Here is a 27585-nt window from a genome sequence, read left to right as displayed (position 1 = left end):
CAATAAAGTCTAAACAAAGTTAAAATAAAAACTTTAAATAGATCTGTTTTCTGTAAGATTCTGTAAGGGTTAGGTTTATGTTTTTTCTCAGGAGTTGGTGGAGACCAAAGCAGGGCTAAAAGGAGGTAGAAAAAACACACAGACACCTGCATCCTAATGTTGTCCCACTTGTGCTGAATCTGTACAAACTATTTGGCAGAAGCGTCAGCCAGGGCAACCTTAGAATGAATAACATGTCAGGACTTAGTGTGAGGTTGTTTTGATTGTTTTTCTGCCATCTAGTGGCAAAAATTTGTTCATGCAGCGAAAAAAAACAACAAAAAATGTGAGTTCAATCACGTGACAGCAGAATGTCACACTGGTTTTGTATGAATATGGTCTTGTTGTTGTAAGTACTTGATAAACCTTAACTTTACAACTTCTACTTCTTCTGTAGTGGCCACAGACCTCTGAGCTGGTCTTGGTAGTTGCTCATGCTTGGCTCACCTACAACCCTCAAAGTGTTCAGTGTGGAAAATGGAACGCACCTGTTGCATTTCTGTAACATGGGGGGGATCAACTCCATTACTCCTGGATCTTGATTGTTTCCCCTCTTGTGAGTGGTGGCACAGTAGTGGAGGTGACATTTCCAGAGGAGGGGGGGGAGGAGGGGGGGTGGGGTGATGGTGTGTGTGTGAGATTAGAGTGACAGGCGGGTTTTGTCCGGGGCGGGGTGGAGTGCAGTTGGGGGGGGTTTGCATAGTAGACTAGAAGTGTCTCTGTGCCATTTAGAGTCACCAGCTCTTCCCAGGAATGTCCGTCCCCTGCCTGCACACATCATGTACTGGATGCGCCCACTTTTATTTTTAACCCGGCAGCAGGGTGGGTCAGTCGCCGCGGGCTCTCGGGAATGACCGTGGAGCGCTCGGAGCCTACAGCCCCTTTCCCTCATCCCCCGTCCGGGACCGTGACCGCAACCGCCGCCGCCGCCTCCACCACCGCCGCTCCAACACCACCAGCACCCCGCAGCTTCAATGGGATCATAATTGGTTTATTGGCAGGCGAAGACGACTCAAGATAAACACGTTCAGGACAGGACAACATCCAGAAGCGAGTAAGTGTAAATTAAAATTGTTAAATGAAATTATTGATCTTTGGCCAAAATAGTTTGTGTCAGTGATCACTTCTTCGGTTCTTCTCTCTCACTACTGTTTGTTCCGTTGTTTCGTAATGGAGTTTCAAGTTTCCTCTCAACCACCTGTTGGGTCCCAGGCTGCATTTTAAAACAAGGTCGTTGTTCCCAAACGATGTAAACTAATGATTTTATTTTAAACTGACGTCTCCTGCGGGTGTTGAATAATTGGTAAAATTTCGTTTCTAATGCATCTTTAACACTTAAACTGAAACTTAAAGCACAATGAATCAACTTCTGTAGGCCGCAGAGGCCCGTCGGTGCCGCGTTGTGACACATTTGCCCTTTTGCGCGCCCATAAAACCTCTCCAAGTTCATTCCAAAGCGCTTATCCAATGTTATTTTCCATTATTTGGATATTATCTGTTTTAAATCACTTCATAATCCGCATTTTATCAGTGAATGCAAGCAGCTGTGTGATGTCAAAGCCTTGGGAATAACAGAGAAATGACAACTCCCTCTGTACAAATGAGTTCCCGTTATTCCCCTTAAAAGGACAAGTGTGCATGTCGCAGGGTAACAGTCTGGACTTTATGTAAACACACTCCAGGAACAGTTTACTATCGATTCCTTATAACCTCTCACAAGATCAGGCTCAGAACTGCTCCAGACAAAACAACATTGACCACAAGAGTAGAATTGTTTCGCACACTAATCAATGTAAAGTATGGATTGTGCAGAATATGTGTTGGTAAAACACACGCACACAAACGCATACACACACCCCTTTGTAAAATGTTTCTTATCCAGGAGCAAGAGACTTGTTTGGTTTTTGTATTGGCAATTGCAGGAGAAAGTTAAATCTCTTCGTCATCACTCAATCAAGCATACCGGCCTCCTCCTCCTTCTCCTCCTCCCTCCATATTGATCGCAGTACACTTTGTGTTGATGTCTCAGTTTTACTCTCCACATAGTCTCTGCTGGACCACAGGCCCTGTCTCCTTACAGCTGGTGTTTCAGTTATACACACACACACACACACACACACACACACACACACACACACACACATACACACACACACTGTAGGTCACACCCATCTCTTATTTCATCTCCATCTGATTCCATGCTGCTCAGACAGAATGTGCTCACTCCCTTCCTGCTGCTGATGTGTTGTCTTCTTCAGATTCAAGACGTCAACATGGATTTGACTTTAAAAGCGACAAGATACTGCAAAACTACATAAAGATTCAGGTCTCCTTGCACCAAACATAACATTTCAGTGTTGTAGGGATACATAATGATATAGCAAAGGAATTTATAATAAAAAAGGTATATTTCTTTACGTGAGCAGTAATTTATCAGCTGAAATTCCAATGTCGTGCATCTCAAAGAGGAGCCTCACATGCAGTGTGGGAGTGTGTGTGTGTGTGTGTGTGTGTGTGTGCAGGTGCAGGTGCAGGTGCAGGTTGTGCCGCATTGTTACGTTGGCTTTCTTCCGCAGTGTTTCCATCATATTAGAGGGCGATAGGATGTGTGTGTTACATTATAAAGCTCAAGCTGGAGGGAGAAGTTGGAGTTTTGTTAGTTTCTCAAGGACGCCACAAAAGCACTTCATGCTATTGACCTATGACCTTTCGTCCGCCCCATCCTTTCATATCACTCGGTCCTTACTAGGCAGGATAGACTTTTGTGAATAGCTGTTAGTTCGGACTGCTTAATAGTTTTTGAGGTACAGTATGAGTAGTTGTGCAACAGTCCCATCCAGGTTTGTGTGTGAGGTGATAAGGGGATCCCCGGTGGTGGGTGGAGCATCAGCAGACTGATAAGACCCCCTCTGCAGAGGCCTGATACCGAGCACTGAGGAGGAGGAGGAAGGCCTGTGGGACGCAAGAGTCGCACATCGCTGAGGGCCTCTCTTCCCCTGAACGCACCAGACAAACTCTCTGACTCTGAGGTCACGTTATGAGTTCACTTGTGTGACTACAGGAGCGGAATATGACAACATATTTCACTAAAAGAGGAGAAGGAAGGAGCTGATCATTAATGTGCGTCTCCATAAACATAAGAGATGGGTTCAGAAAGAGAGAGAACACAGAGCAAAGAGTGATGAATGAAGAAGGGACGAAGGAAAAGAGTAAAGAGAAGAAGAACAGAATGACAAAGCAGCATGATGTAATGACTCAAATCAGACAATAGGCTTTTAAAAGGATGAATTTAAGAGATTTCCAAATGAATATGAATGAATATGAGGAAAGCGTGATTCAGAAACATCTATCTATCTTTACACACACGCACACACACACACGCACTCAGAGTTCAAACTACGTGAGCGGCGTCATTTAAACTTTGGCGGCTCGACGCGCTCTCGTCATGTTCTCCAGTAGAGGCGGGTTGCCCCCCCCTCGGTGGGAGACGATAAGGGAGCTATGCTGCACACAGATAGCTCTATCTCAGCAGCTACCCTTCACCCGCCATTCCAAACGAAGAATACACACACACACTGCAGGGTGACCGTTGAGCCAAGTGTCGCGCTCAAAATGGAGATCGGTGGTGGTGGCGGGCGGTGAGGGGGGCGAACACAGAAGCTTTAAATCAGCCCGGGACATCATTCTATTCACAGAAATGGGGCTGCGGCAGAGGAAAATAATCCTATCACAACTACCTGACACCGACAGGGATTTGCCCCAAATGGCCTAAATTAAATTCTGTTGCCAAATATAGACACAAGCCCACACAAGCCACTGTATTATTGATTAATGGAAACACGACCTCAAAATACAAACTGTGTGTTGTACAAACTGCAACAGAAATATTGCTCCAACTATGAGAAATCTAGAATCACCAATTGTGCATCACTTGCCCCTCTTCATCCTATGAATAAGAAGCCTCACTGACCATTTGGCTAAATTGTGTTAAGTTGCGTTGTGCAGCTTCAGGGCTCAAATGAAAGAGAAACTGGATCTTGCTAAAAGTCACTTAATAAGATTTCCCTCTGCAGCGATCAGGCTGATGTGTCTTGTTTGACTCCTCAGTGGGAGATCTGTCCTTATCTAAACATCTGCATGCTACCACATCTGTCTATATCTTCACACTCAAACCGCTTCTTGGTGTTTGTTGTCGATCTCAGTCTCGGTCTTGTGTTTGCCCAACCACAGCTAATCATCACAATCAATCATAATGGCATCTCTGTCTTCCCACCTCCGTTCTAGGCTTCCTGCCTGCTCATCTCTCCCTCCTGCCCTCGACTACCTGAGGAAGCCGACCGCCGTCCCCGCTCCCCCGCCACCCCGACCCGCTCGCCAAGCTGGCCACCGCGATGACTTCCACCACGGACTTTGACAATGTGGAGATCACGCAGCAGTACAGCCACATCAACACCCGCTTCCAACTCTCGGACGAGGAACTAGACAATGACAACTGCTCCGCTCGGCTCTTTGAGCGCTCCCGCATCAAGGCCCTCGCAGGTGAGTGAGTGTGAGCGGTGTAAACAGGTTAGATCCGTATCCGTGACGCGTTTGTGTCTGTGCCTGAGTCTTTCTCAAAATGTGGGCTTGCGAAACATAATTGCCGTTACTTACAACAAGCTCCTCCCTGGATACCCTGCAGGTGTTGTGTACGGTATGTGTGTTTGTTGTGCGCATGTGGCCCGTGGTCACACACACCCCCAGCAGCTGAGCCCCGCCGCCAGTCCGCACCCTGCAAGTTACAGGGATCGTTTGCACATTCCCAGAATGTCCCACATCTGACTGCTCTGGACAGCTGCCCTGCCCCCCCCCCCCCCCTCCCCCGCCTCCCATAGCTTGCATCTCTGGCATGTTCTGGATGAGCCGGTAAGCCCCCGGCCCACCTGCGGGGCGGCTGCTTGGAGGTTTTAAATAGCTGCGTCGTGGAAAAGGGTAGTTGAGGGTCACGGCGTGTTCATGTTGGCAAAGCCGCAGACATCGCAGAGGTCAACCGTGATGTGTGCGGAGTGTGAAAGAGGCTGTGCGGAGCGAGGTAACACACTCCAGCGTGGCCAGTATGGTTAATGTCCAGGCTGGGGATGAGGCAGCACTCGCCTCACTTTTCCTGCTGTCTCTTTAAATGAGGAGAGCTTGTGTGTACGTGCCTGCCTGTGTGTGTGTGTGTGTGTGTGTGTGTGTGTGTGTGTGTGGGAGATATTGTGTTAGAGTGCTGCTGCACTGATGTTTCCGTAATGCAATCAGTGTTTCCTGTCAGAGAAAGAGAGAGAAAGAGAGAGAGTGAGAGAGAACTGGAGAAGAAGGGAGGGAAGTGGAAAGGGGGAGAAGGAGGGAGGGGATGAGAGAAGCTTGTGAAGTCTGAAATCTAAACCCCGCGTGTGGATTGAATGTACGGTCACTTACATAAGCAGTGGGATACACATGGCTGTTTGGGATTGGAGATGGTTTTATGTTTGATTGCTTCACGACTGTGTCAGGCATTCACCTCCCAATAAGTGACGTCACTGCTGACAGGGAGTGTGTGTGTGTGTTTGTGTGGGGGGGAATCAGAGGAGCACGTGGACATGGAGTCAGAAAACATATTGTATGCATGGACGAGGCTGGAGAAATCACTCTGCACTGAGCTGAAGAGAGGGAGCACAGCATCATCACAACAGCAGTGAGGAGAGAGAAAGAGACCTGAGAGAGAGAGAGAGAGAGAGAGAGAGAGAGAGAGAGAGAGGAGGGGAAGGAGGGAGGGAGGGAGGGAGAGGGAGCAGGAGCGACCGCGAGAGGGAAGTGGAAAGGAGGACAGAGAGCCAAGAGAGAGAGAGAGAGAGAGGGAGAGAGAGAGAGAGAGAGGAGGAGAGACGTGGAGTGCCAAGCTCCTCTCCCGGCTCCAAGCTGTGTGTTGTTGTTGTTTGGGGGTCAAGATGAGCAGCCCGTGCCTGCTGCGTGCTGCCCCTATAAGCCAACCCCGGCTAAGAGACGTCAAGCTCAGCCTGAAGACGGGCAGCAGGGAGACGGCGTCTGCCCGGAGCAGCACAGGGAGCAAGGAGGCTGCCAGCAGGCCCCATGCTCCGGCAGAGAGAGAGGCGCCTGTGCGGGTGGGTATGAGCATCAGCCGGAGCCGGAGCACCCCGCCAGTCCACCGGGCCCAAAGAGCCGAGAGCAGGAAAGCGGTGAGGGCCGAGGGGCGCAGCAGCAGGAAGCAGGAGCCGGAGAACCATCAGGACAGGAACGGCACCCTCCTGCAAGTCCCGGTGGCACCTGCGGGAGTCTCCCCCATTTCCTCGTCCTCTTCCTCCTCTTGCACCCCGAGACGTCAGCGGGCCCCTGCGCCCCAGCCTCCCCCCCACTCCTCCTCCTCCTCCTCCGCCTCTTCCTCCTCCACAGCCAAAAGTATGAAGCGGGCTCGCTGGTTGAGCTATAGCACCTCCAACATCTGTTTCAACTCCATCCTGGAGGGACGCTTCAGGCAGCTGCAAGGTACAGAGTCCGGGGGTGTTTGTTTGTCTGCGAGAGGGCCGAGAGAAAGTTTGTCCACCCTGTCTCACCCCCTCCCCCCCCTCGCCCCCCCACACTGTGTTTGTGTTTTGGGCAGGAGGGGATTGTTGGGGCGGGTGGGTGTGATGTCAGCGTGAAGTTAGTTTGAGACCTGTGAGGACCGGAGCAGAGCACAGAGCTTCCGTGCTTAGTGACCCTTTTATTAAACGGATCAGGTTGTGATTTATTTATTTTCAACACGCTTGGCTTTTGCCCCAATTGTTCACTCGACTCCACTCTGAATATTTCATGGATAAAACTCCTAAATGGTTGCCAACACGCTCACATTCCTGCTTATTTCCACCGAATCCTTTCTTTTTTTAATTCCAAAAGTCTGATTAGGTTGTTCGTGCGGAATAAAATCAATTCCTCCGACGGTTTAACGTCTCCCTGCCCGTGATACTGAGGCTTTAACAGAGTGGTTTGCCGTCACTGAGGAGTTTTGTGAGCTTAGCACTATTCCATCCAACTCCCTGATGACAGCAGTGCATTAGTGAGAGGAGGAAAATGGAGGAGACGTCGAAGGAACCGACAGGGAAACATACTTTTTCAGCTTCTGGTTGATTTTCAAGTATCGAGCGATTCCTTTGCAGAGACTGCAGAGGAAACTGATATGTGAAGCGTACAAACTTTAAAGCTTTCCCTAAATCACTGAGGCGTTCGGTGCCAAGTGTATCGACCCAACAATTGGATTCCATTAAATTTTATTTACGTTTGATTTCGCTGTTGTTTTTGTCCAGCCGAGGATCTCTGTAGCGACGGACGGCTCCTGCAGAATACAGTTTGACAGAAATGAAATGAAAATGAAAGTAGAACAGACAGTGAGACGGTGAGAGAGACGAGGCCAGAGAGGGGAAACAACAACAACGTGTCTGTGGGGGTTTTGGCATTCATGGATTGAAAGTTTGACAAGTTCATTTATGTACCTGAAGCATCTCTGCTGTCCTCTTCTGCTCACCTAGATGAGGTTTGTTCCACATTGACCTTTGACCTTTGAGCTTTCCTCAGCTGCGTCTCACCTCCACATGGTTCACTTCGGTGAAATCTCTCGTTAGAATGCTATCGTGTCGGCTTGAAAGTGAGGCCGACAGAGCCGAGGTTGGATCCCAGAGAGCCTCGGGGCCCGGAGCAGGAAACGCTCTCACGCCTGCTGCACAGGTACCATGACTCAGGCATGCAAGGGGGGGCTGTGATCTGGGAGTCCAGTAAGAGCTGACTGTGGGAAAAGACGGATCAAGACGTAGCTACAGGGAAAATCCATCAGCATGAATAAGTCATGGGGCTTTCACCAGAGTCAAAGACGGCATGAAAGATTACTAAGTAAAAGCATGTGAAACAGAGCCGCGTGTTTAGCAAAGCTTGTTCTGATACGCGCGGTGACGAGGTGCTGCTGCAGGCCGGCGTGACCCAGACGTGATGCTGCACGGCCATTGCGAGGCGAGGCTGAATGCGGAACACACAGACAGGTCACTCGCCATGTTTATCTTCTTCGTCTTTCAAAAAGGACGCTTTGTACTTTTTTTTCCACATTTTTTTACATTTTTATAGAAGAAGAAACTTTATTGTTGCCTTTCTTGTTGCCTGTTGCCTTGGTCAAGGGCGATGGCAGGAGTAATTAACCTAGCACAGATGTTACCGGGAGCCCGGGGCGCCTCAATCCAAAAGGGATTTGAACCCCAGACCTCACTGATGACAGCAGACCACCATCTATCAGAGCAGAGCAACATTCAGGGGGCAGCACAGAAAATAGCCGGTTTTCACTCAGTATGACTGTAGTGCAAAGGTTTTTTGATGACTTTTTGAGTCTTTTTGGCAGCGCTCTTTTAGGATTCCTTGCTAAACAACAAAAACCTCTGCAAGAAGTGTAAACAAAAAGAAAGAGAAAGAGTCAACAGAAAAGTAAACAGAGGGAATAAAGCAGCAAAACGTCACGCTGAGCTCGTTAAACTCCTCAGCAGGAGGCACGGAACGGCTGCTTAAATGGCCGAGAGCATTACACTTCTCCTGTTCCTCTCCTGCCAGGGTGATGTGAGACAGCAGAGGACCACGCGGATGTTATTGTCCTCTTATTGTCTCGTCTAAGTCCCGCTGACAGATCGTGTCGCCCGTGTTCCAAATCGACACTAATGGAGCGCTCAGACGGGTGTGTTTGCGTGTAGCGTGTTGTTCTGCTGAGGGGAGCAGAACCAAGCATGATTTATTTACCGAACGGCGCTCTGTGTGTTTTACATACAATAAGTGCTGATTCTTTGCATCGCAGCTGTTGATGACGCGAAACTCCGGAGCATTTGGTTCCTTGCTTGGTTTATTTTGAGCAACTAATGTTTCCTGTTCTATTTTCCGGCCCCGGGTCTCTGTAGACTGAACCTGAGAGCCTCCGTTACTTTACTGTCTGATCTGTTTCTCCCGCCATCACTCTGCCCCTTCCCGCCTCACCTTTGCTCCAGCCCTCCCCCATCTCTCCTCTCCTCTCCTTCCATTCCTGACTGCACCTCTAATCCAGTATCTTCAACTTCCCCTCTCTCTCTCTCTCTCTCTTTCCTCCATCCTCTCATCCATTCTTTTTCTCTCAGCACTTCTCCTTCTCTTCCTTCACTCGTTCCTTGCCTCTGCACAGCCTCGGGGCCTGAATCATTTATCACAGGAGTCATTAAGGATGCAGGCCCTCGCGCTCGTTTGCAGTCATGTTTGGGATGTGAAATATACAGGTCAGACTGGGGCACATGGGACATCAGAGGGAAGAATGTCTCATCAGAAACGGCTAAACCGGTTAACCGTTTCAAACCCGGAAGGGATGAAGCAGAAAATCAAGTTTTCCGCCTTAAAAAAACTCATTAAAACTTAGAAAAGACCATCATGATTCTAAAATTCCTTTCTAAATTTGCTTAATCAAGGCAATAGCAAATGTTGTACCAAATTTTGTGTGTCGGAATGATTACGAATTTGAAAATCGCCATGTTTGAGCTATAACATGTTTCCCCCGCTCACTTTCTGTCGCCATGTGGCCATATTTCTTTAATATAATCAGTCTGCACAATTCCCAGTTCCTACATGTGCATTTAAAGGAAGAAATGTTCATTAGAGCACTTGGTAAGTCTTCTCCAATCGAACACGCCGCCCACATACCCCACCCTCATTCCCGTTCATTCCAAGCGTCTACACACAACATGGTTCACTCGCTCATGCTTGCAGACGGCAAAATTTGACATTTGCTGGCGAGTAGGTGGAACATCTGCCGCGCACGAGAGATACCATGAATTAAAGGCGTGAAACCAGGACGTGGGCTGAGCTCAACCTCCCCAAACCCTCTCTAAGCTTCTTCTACCTGCTGCTGCTCTCTGCTCTGCTATTCCCAAGATTTCATGCAAAACTGCACTCCAGGAATTTTCTGCATAAATCCACCTACACTGCACGATGCCTGTGTAGCTCCATCTGTAACGTCTTACTGCAGGTGTTGGAAATTTCATCTTTTTGTCTTTTATAAGGACAAGGTCAAATTCCAAGGCTGACGTAAATAAGGTTCGACTTCATTATGCGGCACGGCTTCTGTGAGTTTCTGTACATTTTGTGAAAGGATGTATCCTCCCATTAACATAAGGCTTCTCTCCCAGAATTCCAAAACCATTCCATCAATATCAGCAAGCATGAAAGGCAGAGCAGTGATCGGTAGTCAATGATCTCTCATTGCCGTCATTGATGCATTAACTTTGTAACGTTATTGACATTACTCAGGTGCTGATATCTGTACAGGGGATGATACCATTAGAGTAACATCCATTACTTGACTTGCTGCATTAACTTGAAGGAATACAGGAAGTCTTAAGTATTCAGCAGTGAAGATGTGACTGATCCAGATCTGACACAGCGACCTCCTTTTAATGGTTTCCTAATTGAACACCGTAGTGAGGCGGCAACGCAGCTCTGTGGCCGGAGGCGTCACTCAGCCAGCTGCATTCAGGAGATAGTGTTTATTTGAAGGTACCGGAAGTATTGATAATCTTATTGGGTGAGTTAGAAGTCAGATATTGATACAAGTACGTCTGCCTCTTTCAAGCGAAGGTCCTGGGCGCAGAAAAGGCCTGATTCATTTGCCCTCTCATCTTTACTTCCTCCATCAGACGAGCGTGAGGCGGTTCAGAAGAAAACCTTCACTAAATGGGTGAACTCCATCCTCTCCCGCGTTGGCTGTCGCATCTCTGACCTCTACCTGGACCTGCGAGATGGACGCATGCTCATCAAACTGCTGGAGGTGCTCTCCGGTGAACGATTGGTAAGAGCCCGTTTCCTCTGTGTGTGTGTGTGTGTGTGTGTGTGTGTGTGTGTGTGTGTGTGTAGGAACGTATCTGATCCGGTTGTGACCATCTGTCTCTCCTTGTAGCCGAAGCCGACGAAGGGTCGCATGCGCATCCACTGTTTGGAGAATGTGGACAAGGCCCTGCAGTTCCTCAAAGAGCAGAGGGTCCACCTGGAGAACATGGGTTCTCACGACATCGTCGACGGCAACCATCGCCTCATCCTGGGTCTCATCTGGACCATCATCCTACGCTTCCAGGTAAACTGGGACAGGACAGGTTCCGATCAAAGTCCAGGCAAAGATCAAAATCAAACTTCAATACTCTAAAATGAGGCTTAGAGGTTTAGAGCTGCACTTCTCAGAGGAAGGGGAAATTGTGATGATCAAATGTTTCAATGTTAAAAGAAGTGTCAACTTTACTCACCAAAGATGACCAGTGATCCAGGGTTCTTCAGATCTGAAAGATACGACTTTTACACAGCATTCTTTAAGGTTTTGTGACATATGATGATCTGTAAATAGCACAATTCAAGTCACATGTGCAGCCTGATCAGTGTTCATGTGCCAGTGAACTTCCAATATGTCACAACAGCTTCAACTAAGAGCAAACGAATGAAGGAACACATTAGAATATGAATGCATTATCACCCTAAACGCATTCTAATCGCATTTGCAGTCTTAATGCAACATGATATCGTTGAAAAGCACAGTTTTTATTGTAATATTTGCGTGAAAACGGCACAGAAACCATTCCAGCCCAGGGATGTTTGTGACTTTCCATTTTCTTGGAATGTGTTGCCTTCAGGTTCCGGTTGTTATTTTCTGCTTTTTGAAGCACATCCCAAACATCAGAGCACATCTTGTTTGATTCTGTTATCTGCCCGAGGAGGGGGGGGGGGGCTTATATTTATTTTTAATTCCACAAAAGCAGTATTTTTAGACACGTCAGTTCAAACAACGCAGCCTTTTGCATTATTCAACGTTTTCAAAAATAAAAAGAGGAAGAACGGAGTCGACCTGCTCCTGTCTTTACAGTCTGAATGCACCCAAGCTGGTTAAATTTAGCCGTCTCTAAGGGGCCGTCGCTCAGATCACATCACCGCTCTAATTACTGAACTACTGCGGGCGAAAAGAGGAAGTTCAATATATGCCCGCCCCTCAATTCATCAACTGGCCCCCTCGGTTTAGATTTGCACTAATCCAACTGGGTAGAAATCTTGCCGCTGTATCACAGAATCAGGTTTGTTTTACACAAATCAAATCTTGTTTTCCCTCAGTGTGATACATTACGTCTTTTCCAAAACGTTCCCCATTGGTGCATCCTATTAGAGACATATTCAATAAGTCAGATTTTCTTGCTCCCTGCTGTGCGTCGCTGTCGCTTCATCGCTAAAAACCCCACAGTCGTTAGTTCGTGTTCATTATTCATCACCCGGCTGTTCTTGCGTGTCTCACTCAGATCCAGGACATCATCGTGGAAACGGGCCAGGCGGACCAAAAGCAGACGCGCTCCGCCAAGGACGCTCTTCTTCTGTGGTGTCAGATGAAAACGGCAGGGTAAGTGGGGCACCTGACCCTTTGGCGTGACTCGCCCGCTGGCAGTTAAGCGGGTCAAAATGGGTTCAGTCTTTCCTTAGAATCAGTTCATGTAGATTCCCACGAGTTTCCTTGTGAATGTTCGTCGTCCTTTTGATGCCATGGTAACACACACACACACACACACACACACACACACACACACACACACACACACACACACACACACACACACACACTGCCTCTGCTCAGACCCAGACACTGATTTCAAACAGTCAATGACATCCTGTGGCTTTTGTTTTGCAGATATCCCAATGTCAACATCACTAACTTCACCACCAGCTGGAAAGACGGCATGGCCTTCAACGCTCTCATACACAAACACAGGTAAGAGGAGATGAATTGCCAAATCCACTCTCGCAAGCTCTGTATAAACACACTGAACCCATCTGCTCAGCGTTCCCTCCTCCTTCATCACTGTCACCGTCTCTCTCTTTTCGTCTCCATCTTTCTTTGTGCCTTTGTCTCTCTCTCTCAATCTCTCACTCCCTTTAGGCCAGACCTGGTGGATTATAGCACCCTAAAGAGGTCCAACCCAACCCACAACCTCCAGAACGCATTCAACGTAGCAGAACAGAGGCTCGGCGTGACCAAACTCTTAGACCCAGAAGGCGAGTGACGGAGGCTGCGGCGTCTCGTCGAGCTTAATGTTTATAAGCCTTAAGCCAAATGGAATGAGACCTCGGACCGGCCATGTCTCTGTCTTGGCTGTGACTAACTTGTCTGCTGTTCTGTTTAATAGATGTGTTCACGGAGAACCCAGATGAGAAGTCCATCATCACGTACGTCGTGGCTTTCTACCACTACTTCTCAAAGATGAAGCAGCTCGCCGTCGAGGGCAAAAGAGTAGGAAAGGTGAGGATGAGCGTGAACCTGTGCGATTGACACACTTTGAATACTGGCGCGTGACATCAATGCCCATCTCCTACCCCGTTTCAGGTTCTCGATCATGCCATCGGGACGGAGAAGATGATCGACAAGTACGAGACGCTGGCATCAGACCTCCTGACCTGGATCGAGCAGACCATCATCGTGCTGAACAACCGCAAACTGGCCAACTCTCTGACGGGCGTTCAGCAGCAGCTCCAGGCCTTCAACACCTACCGCACCGTGGAGAAGCCGCCCAAGTGAGTCGCCGTGGCAACACAACATCCCACCACACCACACCTCATTCCATTCTTATTCTATTCTGCTGTAGTCAGACAAATACAATCCACTCCTCCATTGAAAACTCTATTTTAAGTATTACCAGGAAAATATACTCAAGTTAAATTCTGCAGATTTATAATACAAATATATAAAAGTTTTATGTAACGTGTGTGTTTGTTCTTCACAGATTCCAGGAGAAAGGAAACCTAGAGGTGCTGCTGTTCACCATACAGAGTCGTATGAGGGCCAACAACCAGAGGGTCTTCACTCCTAAAGAGGGAGCTCTGGTCTCAGATATCAACAGGGTGAGACGTCCCACAGTTTAAAAACCTCAAATCCTGAATCTCTGCTGCTGCTTTGTGACTAACGATGACCTCTGAACTCTCCGTGGGTCAAACAAAAGAGACAAGACAGTGATTAATCACATCTGCCAACTAGCCGAAAAGTTGAAATTCCTGTAAACCGCCTGAGCATCTGTGTGCAGGCTTGGGAGCGTCTGGAGAGGGCGGAGCACGAGCGGGAGCGCGTCCTCCGAGACGAGCTGATCAGACAGGAGAAGCTGGAGCAGATGGCGAGGAGATTCGACAGGAAGGCGGCCATGAGGGAGACATGGCTGCTGGAGAACCAGAGACTAGTGGCTCAGGTAAAAGATCCTAGATTCTATTTCGGGCCTTCACACAGACTCGTTACTGTCGGTGGGAAGTGAGCGGTGGAGATGACACTCATTAAAATGTGTCAGTTGCAGATAAAGGAGTGAGAAGTTTCTCGGCACAAAGAGTTTTGTTTCTCTAATGAACCTCTCCATGTTCTCTGCCCTTTCTCCAGGATAACTTCGGTTACGACCTGCCAGCTGTGGAGGCGGCGAAGAAGAAGCATGACGCCATCGAGACGGACATCGCCGCGTACGAGGAGCGTGTCCAGGCCCTGGTGGACATCTCCAAGGAGCTGGAGTCCGAGCGTTACCACGACGCCAAGAGAATCGACGTGCGGAAAGACAACATCCTGCGTCTGTGGGATTACTTGCAGGAGCTGCTGAAGGCCCGCAGGGGGCGTCTGGAGAAGAACGTGACCCTGCAGAGGATCTTCCAGGAGATGCTCTACATCATCAGCTGGATGGACGACATGAAGGTAAGAGGATTCGAGTCGTGTGGCGGACGCCATTAAACCTTATCTGAAGTGCCTCTAAGCACCGTCTTCCCTGTCCCTGTCCCCTCTCCTCAGGCTCGGCTGCTGTCTCCTGACTTTGGGAAGCACTTATTGGAAGTAGAGGACTTGTTACAGAAACACGCTCTGGTGGAGAACGACATCGCTCTGCAGGCAGAGAGGGTACAGAATGCCAGTGCTGCCGCTCTGAAGTTTGCCAATGGAGACAGTAAGTGCAACAGCTGATCTAAGTCGCTTGGCAGAAGAAGCAGCCGCACATTAACACATAAACATGCAGCATCCTGAGGAGAATAAAACAGAATGACGAATGAAGTTGATATGTTAACACTCCTCTTGCTGTTCCTCCTCTTCCTTCCCCAGGCTACAAACCCTGTGACCCCCAGGTGATCCGTGACAGGGTGCAGCACCTGGAATTGTGCTACCAGGAGCTCTGCGCCCTGGCAGCCCAGCGTCGGGCTCGACTTGAGCAGTCCCGCCGCTTCTGGAACTGCCTGTGGGAGATGGCCGAGCTGGAGAGCTGGATCAAGGAGAAGGAGCACATTTTCTCCACCCTGGATTATGGCAAGGATTTGACAAGCGTGCTGGTCCTCCAGAGCAAACACAGCGCCTTTGAGGACGAACTCGGGGCCCGTCGCGCAAATCTCAGCCAGGTCATGGCCGAGGGAGACAAGATGATCCAGGCAAAGCATTTTGGCTCAGCGAAGGTTCAAGAATCCATGGATGACATCGGCAGACAGTGGCAGCAGCTGGAGGAACTTGCAGCGTTCCGGAAACAAAACCTCCAGGACACCCAGAAGTTCTTCCAGTTTCAGGTAGATGCTGATGAACTCAAGGCCTGGCTGCTTGATGCCAAGAGGCAGATGAGCAGTGATGATGTGGGCCAGGATGAACACACCACCCAGATCCTACTGAAAAAGCACAAGGACCTGAGGAACGAAGCGGTCAAGAACGGAGCCACCATTGATGCTCTGTCCAAACAGGCCAACGGGCTGCCGGAGGAGCTCAGCAACACCCCAGATATCCAGAGACGCCTGAAAGAAATCAAGGACCTGTACATGGACCTCTTGTCTCTGGCGGACCTGAGACAGAAGAAGCTGGAAGACGCTATGGCCCTGTACACCATCTTCAGTGAAACAGATGCCTGCAAGCTTTGGATGGGCCAGAAGGAGACGTGGTTGGTGGGATTAGAGGTGCCGGAGAAGCTGGAGGATCTGGAAGTTGTACAGAATAGGTAACAGTCAACAGGCAGATCAAATTCATGATAATGGCACCTGTAATCAATCTTGTTTTAACCAGTGTTTTGTTCTTTGTTGTCTTTGTTTTCTTCACCTCAGGTTGAGCATGTTAGCTCATGATATGGCACACATGCAGTCCAGAGTTGATGATGTCAACAAAGCTGTCAAACAGCTGGAGGACAGCAGACACCCTCGCACCAATGAGATCAAGGAATGTCAAATGCGTCTGAATAAGAGGTGATGTAAATATGTACACAAAGATGTAAATGAAATATGTAATAACACTAAATACTCATTAGTGTGGATATCTCAGCCATGGCATTAATTATGGCTCCATATTTAGTGAGTCAAAGCAACATGAGTGAAAACATCATAAACACTGTATGTATAATCCGTCCTCTCTCTCTCTCTCTCTCTCTCTCTCTCTCTCTCTCTCTCTCTCTCAGGTGGGAGGCCTTCAAGGCCATGGTGGAGGACAAGAAGAGGAAAGTGGACTCTGCCGCTAGTCTGAACAACTACGGACTGGAGTGTGACGAGACGGAGGCCTGGATCAGAGACAAGACGCGGGTGATTGAGTCCACACAGGACTTAGGCAATGACCTTGCAGCCGTCATGACCATCCAGAGGAAACTGTTTGGCATGGAGAGAGATCTGGCTGCCATTGACACCAAGCTTCAGTTCCTGAGGAGAGAGGCCGACCAGCTGGCCAAGGAGCACCCAGAGAACGCAGAGGACATCCTGGCCCGCAGAGGGGAGCTAGAGGCGGCTTGGAACGCGCTTAGAAAGACCCTGAGTGACAGAGAGGACTCCCTAGGCGAGGTCAGCAAGCTACAAACCTTCCTCCAAGACATGGACGACTTCCAGTCTTGGCTCTTCAAGACCCAGAAGGCCGTGGCATCTGACGAAATGCCTGGCACGCTGCCTGAGGCCGAGGAGAAGCTGAGCCTTCACGATGCGGTGCGTGAGGACATAAACAACCACGAGGAGGACTATCATCGCGTGAAGGACACGGGCGCCCAGGTCATGCAAGGGCAGGAGGACGACCCTCAGTACCAGCAGCTGGAGCAGAGGCTCAAGGGCTTGGACCGCGGGTGGCACGAACTCCAGAAGATGTGGGACAACCGCAAGAACCTTCTGGACAATGGCCTTGGCTTCCAGCAGTTCATGAGGGACGCCAAAGCTGTAGGAACCATTCTCAACAACCAGGTACCAGGACCGATTGTACTCACCCATGAGGTCTAATGCAGATCCACAATGTTTCCCTCTCAAATGTAGAAGAAGACTAGAATGAATGTAAATACAGGTATTTAGCTGCAGGTATTTCGATCTGGTTGTTGACACGTGCGTTGCTCTGTTGCAGGAGTACACCTTGGCCCACGTTGAAAAGCCCGACACGTTGGCCGGGGCGGAGCAGGCCCTGAAGAAGCACGAGGACTTTGTGAGCACCATGGAGGCCAATGAGGACAAGATCGACGGCGCCCTGCAGGAAGGACAGAGGCTGGTGGACGGCAATAACCTGTACGCCGGGAATGTCCAGCAGAAAATGGACGCCATCCGAGACAGGTAGGTCAGACTCTCAAACACGGTTTCAGACAAACCGCTTCTCTTCCTCCTTCTTCCTCAGCGCTGTTTTGTTACAGACAGAGGAGACACGAACACGGGTCTTTTCCCCATTAACTCCCACAATCCAGCTTGGTAGACAGGCGCCTGGTATAATGGATATTGATCTGTAAATGAGAGCTATTCTTCACCGGGCATCAGAGAGACAGATGATTGTTTTAGGTTACTGTGTCAGGTGTTTTGCTGTGGTGGAGGAGGAGATCGTGGTAAAGTGCTCGCTGATATGGATTAGATACTCGACACTGGTGGTCTGAGTGATGTCACAGACGGAGATACAGTATTTGCCTCTGTGTGTGTGTGTGTGTGTTCTGTCTGGAGTGATGTAGATTTGATGTTTTTCTTTGCTTTTGACCCTCAGGCATAACACCAACCAAAGGAGAGCTCAGGAGGTGTCGCAAAAGCTGAGAGATAATCGTGACCTCCAGCACTTTCTGCAAAACACCCAAGATGTGAGTCTGTCGTCCTTTTACTCTTCATTGATTTGTTTGGAAACATAAATCAATGACTGAATCAGTATTTCAGACGATGACTTTGCTCTGTATTCTCCCTGTTTGGACCAGTTTCCCACTAAGCGTTAAGAAATGTTATTTCTAGACTTAGATGTTAAATCCTGCGATGAGTCCAGGATTTAAAACCAATTTTATTACTCGCTTGCTCATATTTTGTCTTCCTCCTCTGCTCAGCTGACTCTGTGGATCAATGAGAAGATGCTGACAGCTCAGGATACGTCATACGATGAGGCCAGGAACCTCCACAGCAAGTGGCTCAAACATCAGGCTTTCATGGCCGAGCTGGCATCCAACAAAGACTGGCTCAACAAAGTGGACCAGGTCAGTGCAGCTCCGTGTGTGTGTGTGTGTGTGTGTGTGTGTGTGTGTGTGTGTGTGTGTGTGTGTGTGTGTGTGTGTGTGTGTGTGTGTGTGTGTGTGTGTGGTGTCTTAAATGGGTTTAATATGGAAGACAGATGTGTAGGAATACGCCACTATTGCTCCAAAACGATTATCTAATGAACAATCAGTTTTGTCTAATTAGCCCTCGACAGTAACTAATTAAGCACCACTTAAAATCTTATTCATGCAGAATTAAACTCTACGTTCATCTTAATAAATTCACTTAGTTGGACCCCCAGCAGCAACAAGGCTGTCACCTGTCACATTTAACCATTCATTATCAAGTCAAGAAGTTGTTCTAAAAATGAGACACCTGCTGTTTAGCCTGAGATTAGGATGTTAAAGCATGTTAGAGATTTATATTTATTTACACACATTCACTCAATCCTCCTGAAGTGAAAACCTGATGTCCGAATTTTCCTATTTTAGGTGATATTACTTCTCAGTTTAATATTTTTACTGCTTTTATTTCCTATTTTATTTTCATATGTTTGTTTTTATTTGGATTTACAGGATGTCTTGATATCAATGTTTGATTAAATCCATCTAAGTATTGTTTGAGAGTGTTGTGTGGAATGAGAAGAATAATGAGAGATTAAAGATAATTCTAACTGGGAAAGAAATTCTCCTTTTCCATGGTTACAGGAGGGCCAGGAGCTGAAGGAGTCCAAGCCGGAGTTTGAGCCCATAGTGACGGAGCGTCTGGCCAAGCTTCACGAGCTGTGGGACAAGCTGGAGTCCACCACGCAGGAGAAGGCCCGGCTGCTGTTTGACGCCAACCGCTCGGAGCTGATCGACCAGAGCCTGACGGACATGAAGAAGTGGTTGGCCGAGCTGCAGCAGCAACTCGGGAGCGGAGACGACGAAGTCAAAGACCTGACCAACGCAAACATCCAGCTCAAGAAACATCAGGTCTGAGAGTACACGGACATACTGTCAATATGCATGTTACCGTCTGTGATTCCTCTGGATCTGTGGATAACGTTGACGTTGATTTTGATCTGCACTCCACTTAATGTCTACAATGGAGCGAGCAACAATACAAACACACAATCTCACATCTCCCTGACTCAGATGACGGAGATGCAGGTGCGTGATCGTGCACGTGAGCTGGAGGAGCTCCAGGAGGCCGTCAGGAAGCACGGTGGCAGCAAGGAGGACCAGCCGGAGGTGGAGGCCGAGCAGCAGGCCCTGCAGGCAGACTTTCAGCAGCTCCTCACGCCGCTGGCCCAGCGCAAGGGCAAGCTGGAGGCGGCCAAGTCTGTGCATCAGTTCTACAGAGACCTGGCTGATGAGCTGGTGAGCACCAATCCAATTTTCGGAGTCGAAGTTAAAGCGTTGAATTTGCTTAATCTACCAAATGATTGATCACAGGATATTAGAGGAGAACAGATTGCTGCTGGTGTAACAGTAGCTCTGGGCTGACAGTGAGGTAACAGATTCAGACTGAATCCTTCAGGAAATAGGATTATTAAATGCTGAAGCAGAGTTTCCCCCCGAAAAGTGTTAACATATTAATTTAGATAAAAGGGAAGCCCACCAGCTCTGTTAGTAAAAGGGTCTGATACATTATCTTGCTTTTATCTACTATCAACATCTTCTTCTTCTCTCTCTTGTCGTCCTCTGGCAGCTCTGGATCGAGGAGAGGATGCCCCTTGCTATGTCACAAGCTCACGGCCACAATCTTCAAACTGTGCAAATGCTCACGAAGAAGAACCAGGTAGCCAGTCTGTCCTACACAAGATAACAAAGAGTTGGAAATCACTACACTACCACTAGTGACAGACCTCAACCCACAGATAATCTCCAAATATAAAATGCTCCATCCATTAAGCATCAATGATGATATGTTAAATGTTGTGGTTCTTCCTCCGTGACCATCCCGTCTCGTCTCCTGTCTACCAGACGTTGCAGAGGGAGATCGAGGGCCACCAGCCTCGCGTCAATGAAGTACTGGAGCGGGGAGGGAGGATGGAGGCCGCTGCCAGTGCGGAGGGCCGGCCGGAGGCGGTGAAGATCGCCGGCCACGTGAAGGAGCTGGAGGAGGCGTGGGAGAGGCTGCAGGACGAGACGGACAAGCGCAGGGAGAGGCTGAGCGGCTCCAACATGGCCCAGGGGTACTACAACGACGCAGACGAGGCCGAGGCCTGGATAGGGGAGCAGGAGCTCTACATGATCACTGATGAAAAGGCCAAGGTACGCACAGAGGTCATTAGAAGAGGAGACAGGAAGCGGCGTATGCTGGACTTGTTCCCTTTCACAATTCTCCCTCCTTCTCCTCTCCCTCTTCTCCTTGTCCAGGATGAACAAAGTGCCATGCTGATGCTGAAGCGCCACATGATCCTGAAGCAGGCAGTGGACGATTACACAGATCCCATGCAGAAGCTGGCCGATCGCGCCCAGAAGATGTTCGCCGAGGAACATCCTGACGGGTCCGCGCTTTGAAGATTTGATGTACACAGAAACTCGGCACAGTTACGATGTTTCCCTCATGTTGTCCCTTCCTCCTCTTACCTGCAGCGAGGCCATCATCAGGCGGCAGGGCCAGGTGGATAAGCAGTACGCAGGGCTGAAGGAGCTGGCAGAGGACCGCAGGAAGAAGCTGGACCACACCTACCACCACTTCCTGCTGAGCCGCGAGGTGGAGGAGCTGGAGCACTGGATCGCAGGGAAAGATGTCGTGGCCTCCTCTCAGGAGATGGGCCAGGACCTGGACCACGTCATGGTGCGACGCAATCATACACACACACATGCACAGCGACACCACCCATACAAAAACTTAGACCTAAAACCTTCTACCTCCAACTCTGCGTAGCTTCTCAGGGATAAGTTCCGGGAGTTCGCTCGGGAGACGGGGATGGTGGGTCAGGAGCGTGTGGACATGGTCAACCAGACGATAGACGAGCTGATCGAGGGCGGACACAGCGAGGCGGCCGCCATGGCAGAGTGGAAGGACGGCATCAACGAGAGCTGGGCAGACCTGCTGGAGCTCATCGACACTCGCGCTCAGCTCCTCACTGCGTCCTACGAACTGCTCAAGTGAGGAAAACATCTGGATTCATTCATGTCTAATCCAATAACGCCACACAACATATCCAAACAAACACAAATGATACAATGTGCATCAAACCAGAGGAGCAGAAACTTATTTAGCTCTGTCTTCTAAGGTACTTTGACGACGGGAAGGAGCTGGTGGCTCAGATCCACGACAAGCAGAAAGAGCTTCCCGACGACGTGGGAGAGGACTTCAGCAAGGCCGAGTCCTTCCACCGGATGCACGCTGCCTTTGAGAGAGACATCAGCGCTCTGGGCAATCAGGTACAACACAGGAAATCACAGGAAACACAGGAGGGCACAGCAGGAAGTGGACAAGAGGCAAACGCTGATGGCTCGTGTGGAGACGGAAGAAGAGGGAGGAAATATTTCAGCAGCTGTGAAGTGGGGGATTGAATGGTTCATTAGCAGTGCATATGCTCATTTATTCAAGTAATACCTGAAGAAGTTGTTTCTTCAGCACTAAACAACAGCACCTGGAAAACATGAAGTTTCAAGCCACTAAATCTATTGCGAAATTCGTCTAAAATGCTTGTTAATATCAGAGAAAGTCCATGTAAATGTGCATTATCTCAAAGTTTGGCCCTCCCATTTTGACCCCCTCACTTCTTCTTCCATCATTCAGGTCCAGCAGTTCCAGGAGACGGCTTCACGTCTCCACGCCCAGTACGCGGGGGAGAAGGCAGATGCCATCAAGACCACGGAGCAGGAGGTGCTGGACGCGTGGAAGGGCCTGCTGGAGGCCTGCGAGGGGCGCAGGGCTCGGCTGGTGGACACGGCGGATAAATTCCGCTTCTTCACCATGGTCCGAGACCTGATGGCCTGGATGGAGAGCATCATCCAGCAGATAGAGACTCAGGAGAAGCCCAGGTGAGCACGGCTGGGAGCTAGACTTCCACAGTGGATCAGATATCCCTGAAATAAAATGGAATTGTTCATATAGAGAGATTTTCACTCACTGAATTCTGACATATCAACTATGATTCCTGCAATTGCCAGAGGCAGCGTTTCGTTATTCTCCAGGGAAATCTGCTTCAGAGAGCTGAGAAACAACATATTTCTACCTGTTTGGAATCTTTGCCCTTTGAATTTTGGAGCTTCACTTTCAATCCACATCAGTTGTCAGTCAAACAAAAATGTGGATCTCTGTATTTGGGAGGAAAAGCAGAAGAATAAGAATGAGTGTATAGCTCCCAGCTCAGAGCTTTCATAACCTGACTCAGCAGAAGGTGTTTCTATATATGTTTATTCATAAAGACATGATGATGTAACCAGTTGTCATGGATGTATTGTCCGTTACTTAAGTCTCTATGGGGATGTGTTTTGTTGTAGAGATTAGTGGATGCAGAAGGAAGCCTTTTCTCAAACACAAGCTGTAGGCTTTATCTTAAACCATGCCTTACCGAGCCTTACTCATGTTGTTGCAGTTCCAGCACTCACCAACAGAGGTCGGTAAGCCACATCATCTGTCATCATTATACAGCGTGCCTCTCTTCCCTCTCTTGCTTCAGGGATGTCTCATCTGTGGAGCTCCTGCAGAAGTACCACCAGGGGATCCGCTCTGAGATTGAAGCCCGGGAAGCCAAATTCACAGACTGCGCCGATCTCGGCAAGGCACTGCTGACTCGCAAACACAGAGACTCCGCTGAGGTGAGGCTTAAGTAAGAGAGACTGCCTCTTCTCAGGCACAGCCAGCACTCAACTCGCTCCTTGAAATGGATTTAATTACTTTTCTGGGAGCGATTGTTCTTGACTGGCACAATGGAACCAATCGGATTGCCTGGAAATAACAGAATCCTCTCATCTTACACTCATAGTGGAGACCACAGAGCATACACTAATTAGAAATGGGAACACCAAAAGGTTTTAAATGGCCCATTGACACAGGTCTGAATTAAACGTGCGGATAATTGCTGCACAACACTAATGCTTTGCAGATAATAACCAGTCTTGGGGCTAAGATGTTTCATAATACTGACATGCAACTGTGGCTGTCTGTGTGTCTCTGTGTGTGTGTGTGTGTGTGTCTGTGTCTGTGTGTGTGTGTGTGTGTGTGTGTGTGTGTGTGTGTGTGTGTGTGTTTGTCAGATCAAAGAGAAGCTGGTGCAGCTGGTGGACAAAAGGAAGGAGATGATGTTCAAGTGGGACGACAGATGGGACTGGCTGAGACTCTGTGAGTGAAAGTGCTCTCATCAGACGAGGAACTACTCACACACACACACACACACACACACACACACACACACACACACACACACACACACACACACACACACACACACTGGACATGTTACTCTGACCAGACAGGTATACTTAAACTTTCCAAGGTCATCAAACTAACTAAGCTCTTATGAAGTAATAAGGCTTCTGACACGACTGTATCACTAAATATACATGCTCAGATTTGTCCTCACACTCACCTGTGTCTTCACCGTGTGCAGTGCTGGAGGTGTGCCAGTTTGCACGCGACGCCTCTGTGGCCGAGGCCTGGCTGATCGCTCAGGAGCCGTACGTGACCAGCAGAGATCTGGGCCAGACGGTGGACGAGGTGGAGAAACTCCTCAAGCGGCACGAGGCCTTCGAGAAATCCACCGCCACGTGGGAGGAGCGATTCTGCGCATTGGAGCGCCTCACTACGGTACGTACACACACACGCACACACACTGCAGGGACGCGTGGAGTCCAGTCGTCTTGATATGATGCTCGACTGAAGGAAGGCATTGGTTTAGATGGTGGATTATGTTTGCTCACTGTGCTGCAGCTGGAGTTGTTGGAGCTGAGGAAGCAGCAACAGGAGATGGAGCAGTTCCTAAAAGAAGAGCGCTCAGAGAGAGAGAGCAGGTAACACACACACACACACACACACACACACACACACACACACACACACACACACACACACACACACACACACACACACACACACACTGAAAGGTCTCTGATCTTGACCCCATGCTGCTCTTTGCCCTGCAGGAGAGAAGACACAGGCTTTGTAGAAGACTCCTCACAGCTTTACACCACGGAGGATCAAACTGTGGTCAGTGGCCCCCCTCAACGACGGCCCTCTGTATTTAAGCAGGCGACACGTCTAAATGTGGACGCCTGGGCACTTTAACAATATTCAGTGAGTCATAAAGCAAAGACACACTTGCTTCTCTTTGTCTAACCCATAGTCTGGCTCCGGTGCCATGGAGCCCAGCTCGGTCCTGCTGGAGGGCACAGTGGGCGACTCCACGGTGGCCATAGAGTCAGAGATGAGAGAGAGCGGCTCCCTGGAGCTGGACGCCTCCGTCTCAGCACCGATCCCCGCAGAACCCGAGAGGGCGGCCACACTGCCGACGGAGCCCCTCAGGACCACGGCTGTGCTGCAGGAGGGCGTGATGGGACGCAAACACGATGTGGACGGCTCAGGAAAGAAGGCGTCCAACAGGTACAACATGACACACACCTGAGCCTCGTAGTTTGAGCTCAACACCTGAAACGATCGATTAGCAATGACGGATCTCTCCTCGCTCTCAGGTCATGGAACAACCTGTACTGCGTGCTGAAACCCGGTCAGCTGTCGGCGTACAAAGACGCCAAGAGCTTCGGCCACGGCACGACGTACCACGGAGAGGAGCCGCTGTCTCTCAACAACGCCACCTGGGAGATCCTCAGCAACTACAAGAAGAAGAAGCACGTCACCAAACTACGGTGAGAATCTCCACATCCCGAATCTCTCTCTTATCCTAGGCTTTCATTTCACTGAAATTCATTCAGATGAAAAAGGCAAATCCCCTTTCAGACAGCTGGGGGGAGGAGAGCAGCTTTGATCGCTCCAATTAAAAATTTAAGAGGACACAAATATTCCTTCTCTGCAGCTTGATGGACAGAATGTCTCCTTTCTTGTCTCTCTCACAGTCTTGGAGACGGCAGTGAATATTTGTTCCAGTGTAAAGACGAGGTGAGTTTATTTAACTGCTCTACCAATTACGTCACGCTTCTTCAGCTGTTCTCTTTTGACCATAGATTGTGAATTATATATTTCTACATATATTATATGTATGTAACCGCTTGGCAGTAGTTACTTGACAAGTAAGATTCATTTTATTTTTCACAACAACGCAAGGTTATCCATGTTGCGATTCCTTTTTGACTCGTCGGTGCCTCATTTAACATTAAATGCTCGACATGTGACCCCTGCCAATTGTTCATTTTCCCAAATAAAGTAAAAGGCTGAAACATTCATGGCCTAGCGGAGGTGGATTTCAATTTGTGAGCCGCTGTGCTGCGTTTTTTTGTCATTCCTATCAGGAGGAGCTCCAGCGTTGGAGCCAGGCCATGCAGACGGCCGTTCAGCCCCTGCCAACAGAGGAGGCGTCGGGGCCTCCGGGGGCCAAAGCCCACAGTCTGCCCCCGCCCTCCTCCTCAACTGCCCTGCCGGAGCCCAGCGCTGCCAAGAAAGACAAGGAGAAGAAGTTCAGTCGCTTTGCCAAGAAGAAGTAGTAAAAGGGAAACGGGAAGGGCCGTCGGGAGTGTTACCCAGGCAACCGGGAAACAGAAAGTAGTATTTGTGTACAATCAGTGAGAGCAAGCTTTTTATCACGAGAGTTTTTATATTATTTTGCAAGTATTAAGATAGATGAAATGTTGTACTTTAGGTTGAAGCCATCACTCTGTCGCCTGTATCTAAGCCTGTTTATCTTTGCAAAGGTCCACTCTTTTTCTTCTTTGTCATTTTTTTAACAAATGCCAAATTCAAAGCATTAAAGCACAGGAATGCTCCTTTCACACTCAACCAAAGAACGTTTGTAAAACTTTTTTTTCCCCTCTATAGTTTTGTTACCTTTGCTGCAGTTTATGCTTTGGAATGCCACGCTTGGATCGCCGTGTACGATAACGCAGGCCTGTAACGAAGATAGGGCGACTCAGACGTACTTCACTCCTATGAGTACTTTGATTCATCTGCCTTGTAGAAATGGTTGTGAACTGTAATACTGTGCTGTTTGAATTTGGAGCACTAAACGCTACTGATAGGAGTCGATTGCGCATTGGGGGGCTTTGAAAAGCTCTGTGAATGTGTTGGTAAGCAAAGCATTGTGGAGTGCTGTACAGTGCGCACACACACACACACACACAGACACACTGATGTTCACTGCAGGTAAAAGCTCTCTCTCTCTATGCACTGTGAAGGTGGAATGATTTTATAACCGACTGTCTCGTCACACCACCATCAGTTTGGACTATAGATCCATTCTTGTTCTATTTTCAGCTGAACTGTGGCAGGTTTTTGTGAACTTGAAATATATCCAACACTTTATTGTATTGAACCTTACATTTCTAATATATATATTCCTATAACATATACAGTATAGCTACAGATGCATGAAGTATGTTTTAGTTTGATATGGTGCTATGATGATATTCTTGAACCGTCAATCAAGACCAACTTGACTCTGCCTTATTTGTCTTTGGCTTGTATTTGAAAATACATTCTATTAAATATTTGGTCTCACATGAAAATTTGAAATAAGTGTATAAGCTTATAACTTATGTATATTCAACAGCAGGTCAAGTGAGAAAAAGCCTGGAACCTTACGGATTGGTTTTAGGCTACAATTACATTTCAGGTCTTTTAGTTTTTGCCTCATTATATTTTTTGGACTAGATTAGTTTAGACTATATAAGTATATAAGGTCAAATATATGGTACAAAACAACAAAATGCAGAAATGGAAATGTATGGAAATCAGAGCTATTCTTTCTTAATAATCCTTAAAGGTCTCCAAAAACTAAATCTCGGCCTCTTTTCTTTCTGTTAAAGCTCCAGGCGGAACTTTTGAGGAACACTTTTGTAAAAATGTGCTGCAATCCTCATAATATCCTGATGGAAGAATCCATGAAGTGCTTTCTGAAAAAAATATGAAATATATGTCTCTGTAGCGGCCGCCACAGATGGCATCCGGCTTGGGAAAAACATGAATGGCGAGACATTCCCAGTCTGT

The 27585-nt window shown here is 48.5% G+C and overlaps 1 protein-coding gene across 1 annotated transcript; it reads left to right on the top strand.

Annotated features, from left to right (window-relative positions):
• Positions 1 to 733: 733 nt before the first annotated feature.
• On the top strand, positions 734 to 27360 carry sptb (spectrin, beta, erythrocytic). The gene is made up of 37 exons (XM_076157544.1): positions 734 to 1093; positions 4324 to 4578; positions 10719 to 10870; positions 10979 to 11152; positions 12354 to 12451; positions 12737 to 12817; positions 12986 to 13101; positions 13233 to 13345; positions 13430 to 13617; positions 13827 to 13944; positions 14124 to 14282; positions 14465 to 14767; positions 14861 to 15011; positions 15164 to 16034; positions 16138 to 16275; positions 16485 to 17244; positions 17399 to 17601; positions 18017 to 18107; positions 18342 to 18488; positions 19194 to 19460; positions 19623 to 19847; positions 20179 to 20268; positions 20454 to 20744; positions 20850 to 20980; positions 21069 to 21273; positions 21364 to 21587; positions 21716 to 21866; positions 22228 to 22472; positions 23114 to 23252; positions 23691 to 23775; positions 24044 to 24240; positions 24364 to 24443; positions 24576 to 24639; positions 24776 to 25032; positions 25122 to 25295; positions 25503 to 25545; positions 25896 to 27360. The coding sequence occupies exons 2-37, from the start codon at positions 4431 to 4433 to the stop codon at positions 26085 to 26087; spliced, it is 7071 nt and encodes a 2356-aa protein (XP_076013659.1). The 5' UTR covers positions 734 to 1093; positions 4324 to 4430; the 3' UTR covers positions 26088 to 27360.
• Positions 27361 to 27585: the final 225 nt, after the last annotated feature.

This window comes from Genypterus blacodes, unplaced genomic scaffold (assembly GCF_046128005.1).
Source record: "Genypterus blacodes isolate CSIRO-AG114 ecotype Tasmania unplaced genomic scaffold, CSIRO-AGI_Gbla_v1 ptg000073l_1, whole genome shotgun sequence".
NCBI classification, from domain to species: Eukaryota; Metazoa; Chordata; class Actinopteri; order Ophidiiformes; family Ophidiidae; genus Genypterus; species Genypterus blacodes.
Note: the sequence above shows the minus strand (reverse complement) of the source record. Positions and strands in the feature narration are given on the sequence as shown.

Bases quoted from the DNA above. Each gene is read 5' to 3' on its own strand.
- sptb (XM_076157544.1), top strand. From the start codon at position 4,431: ATGACTTCCACCACGGACTTTGACAATGTGGAGATCACGCAGCAGTAC. The intron at 14,768-14,860 runs GTAAGAGGATTC...CCCTCTCCTCAG, and splicing joins GCTGGATGGACGACATGAAG to GCTCGGCTGCTGTCTCCTGA. The intron at 24,444-24,575 runs GTAACACACACA...TTTGCCCTGCAG, and splicing joins CGCTCAGAGAGAGAGAGCAG to GAGAGAAGACACAGGCTTTG.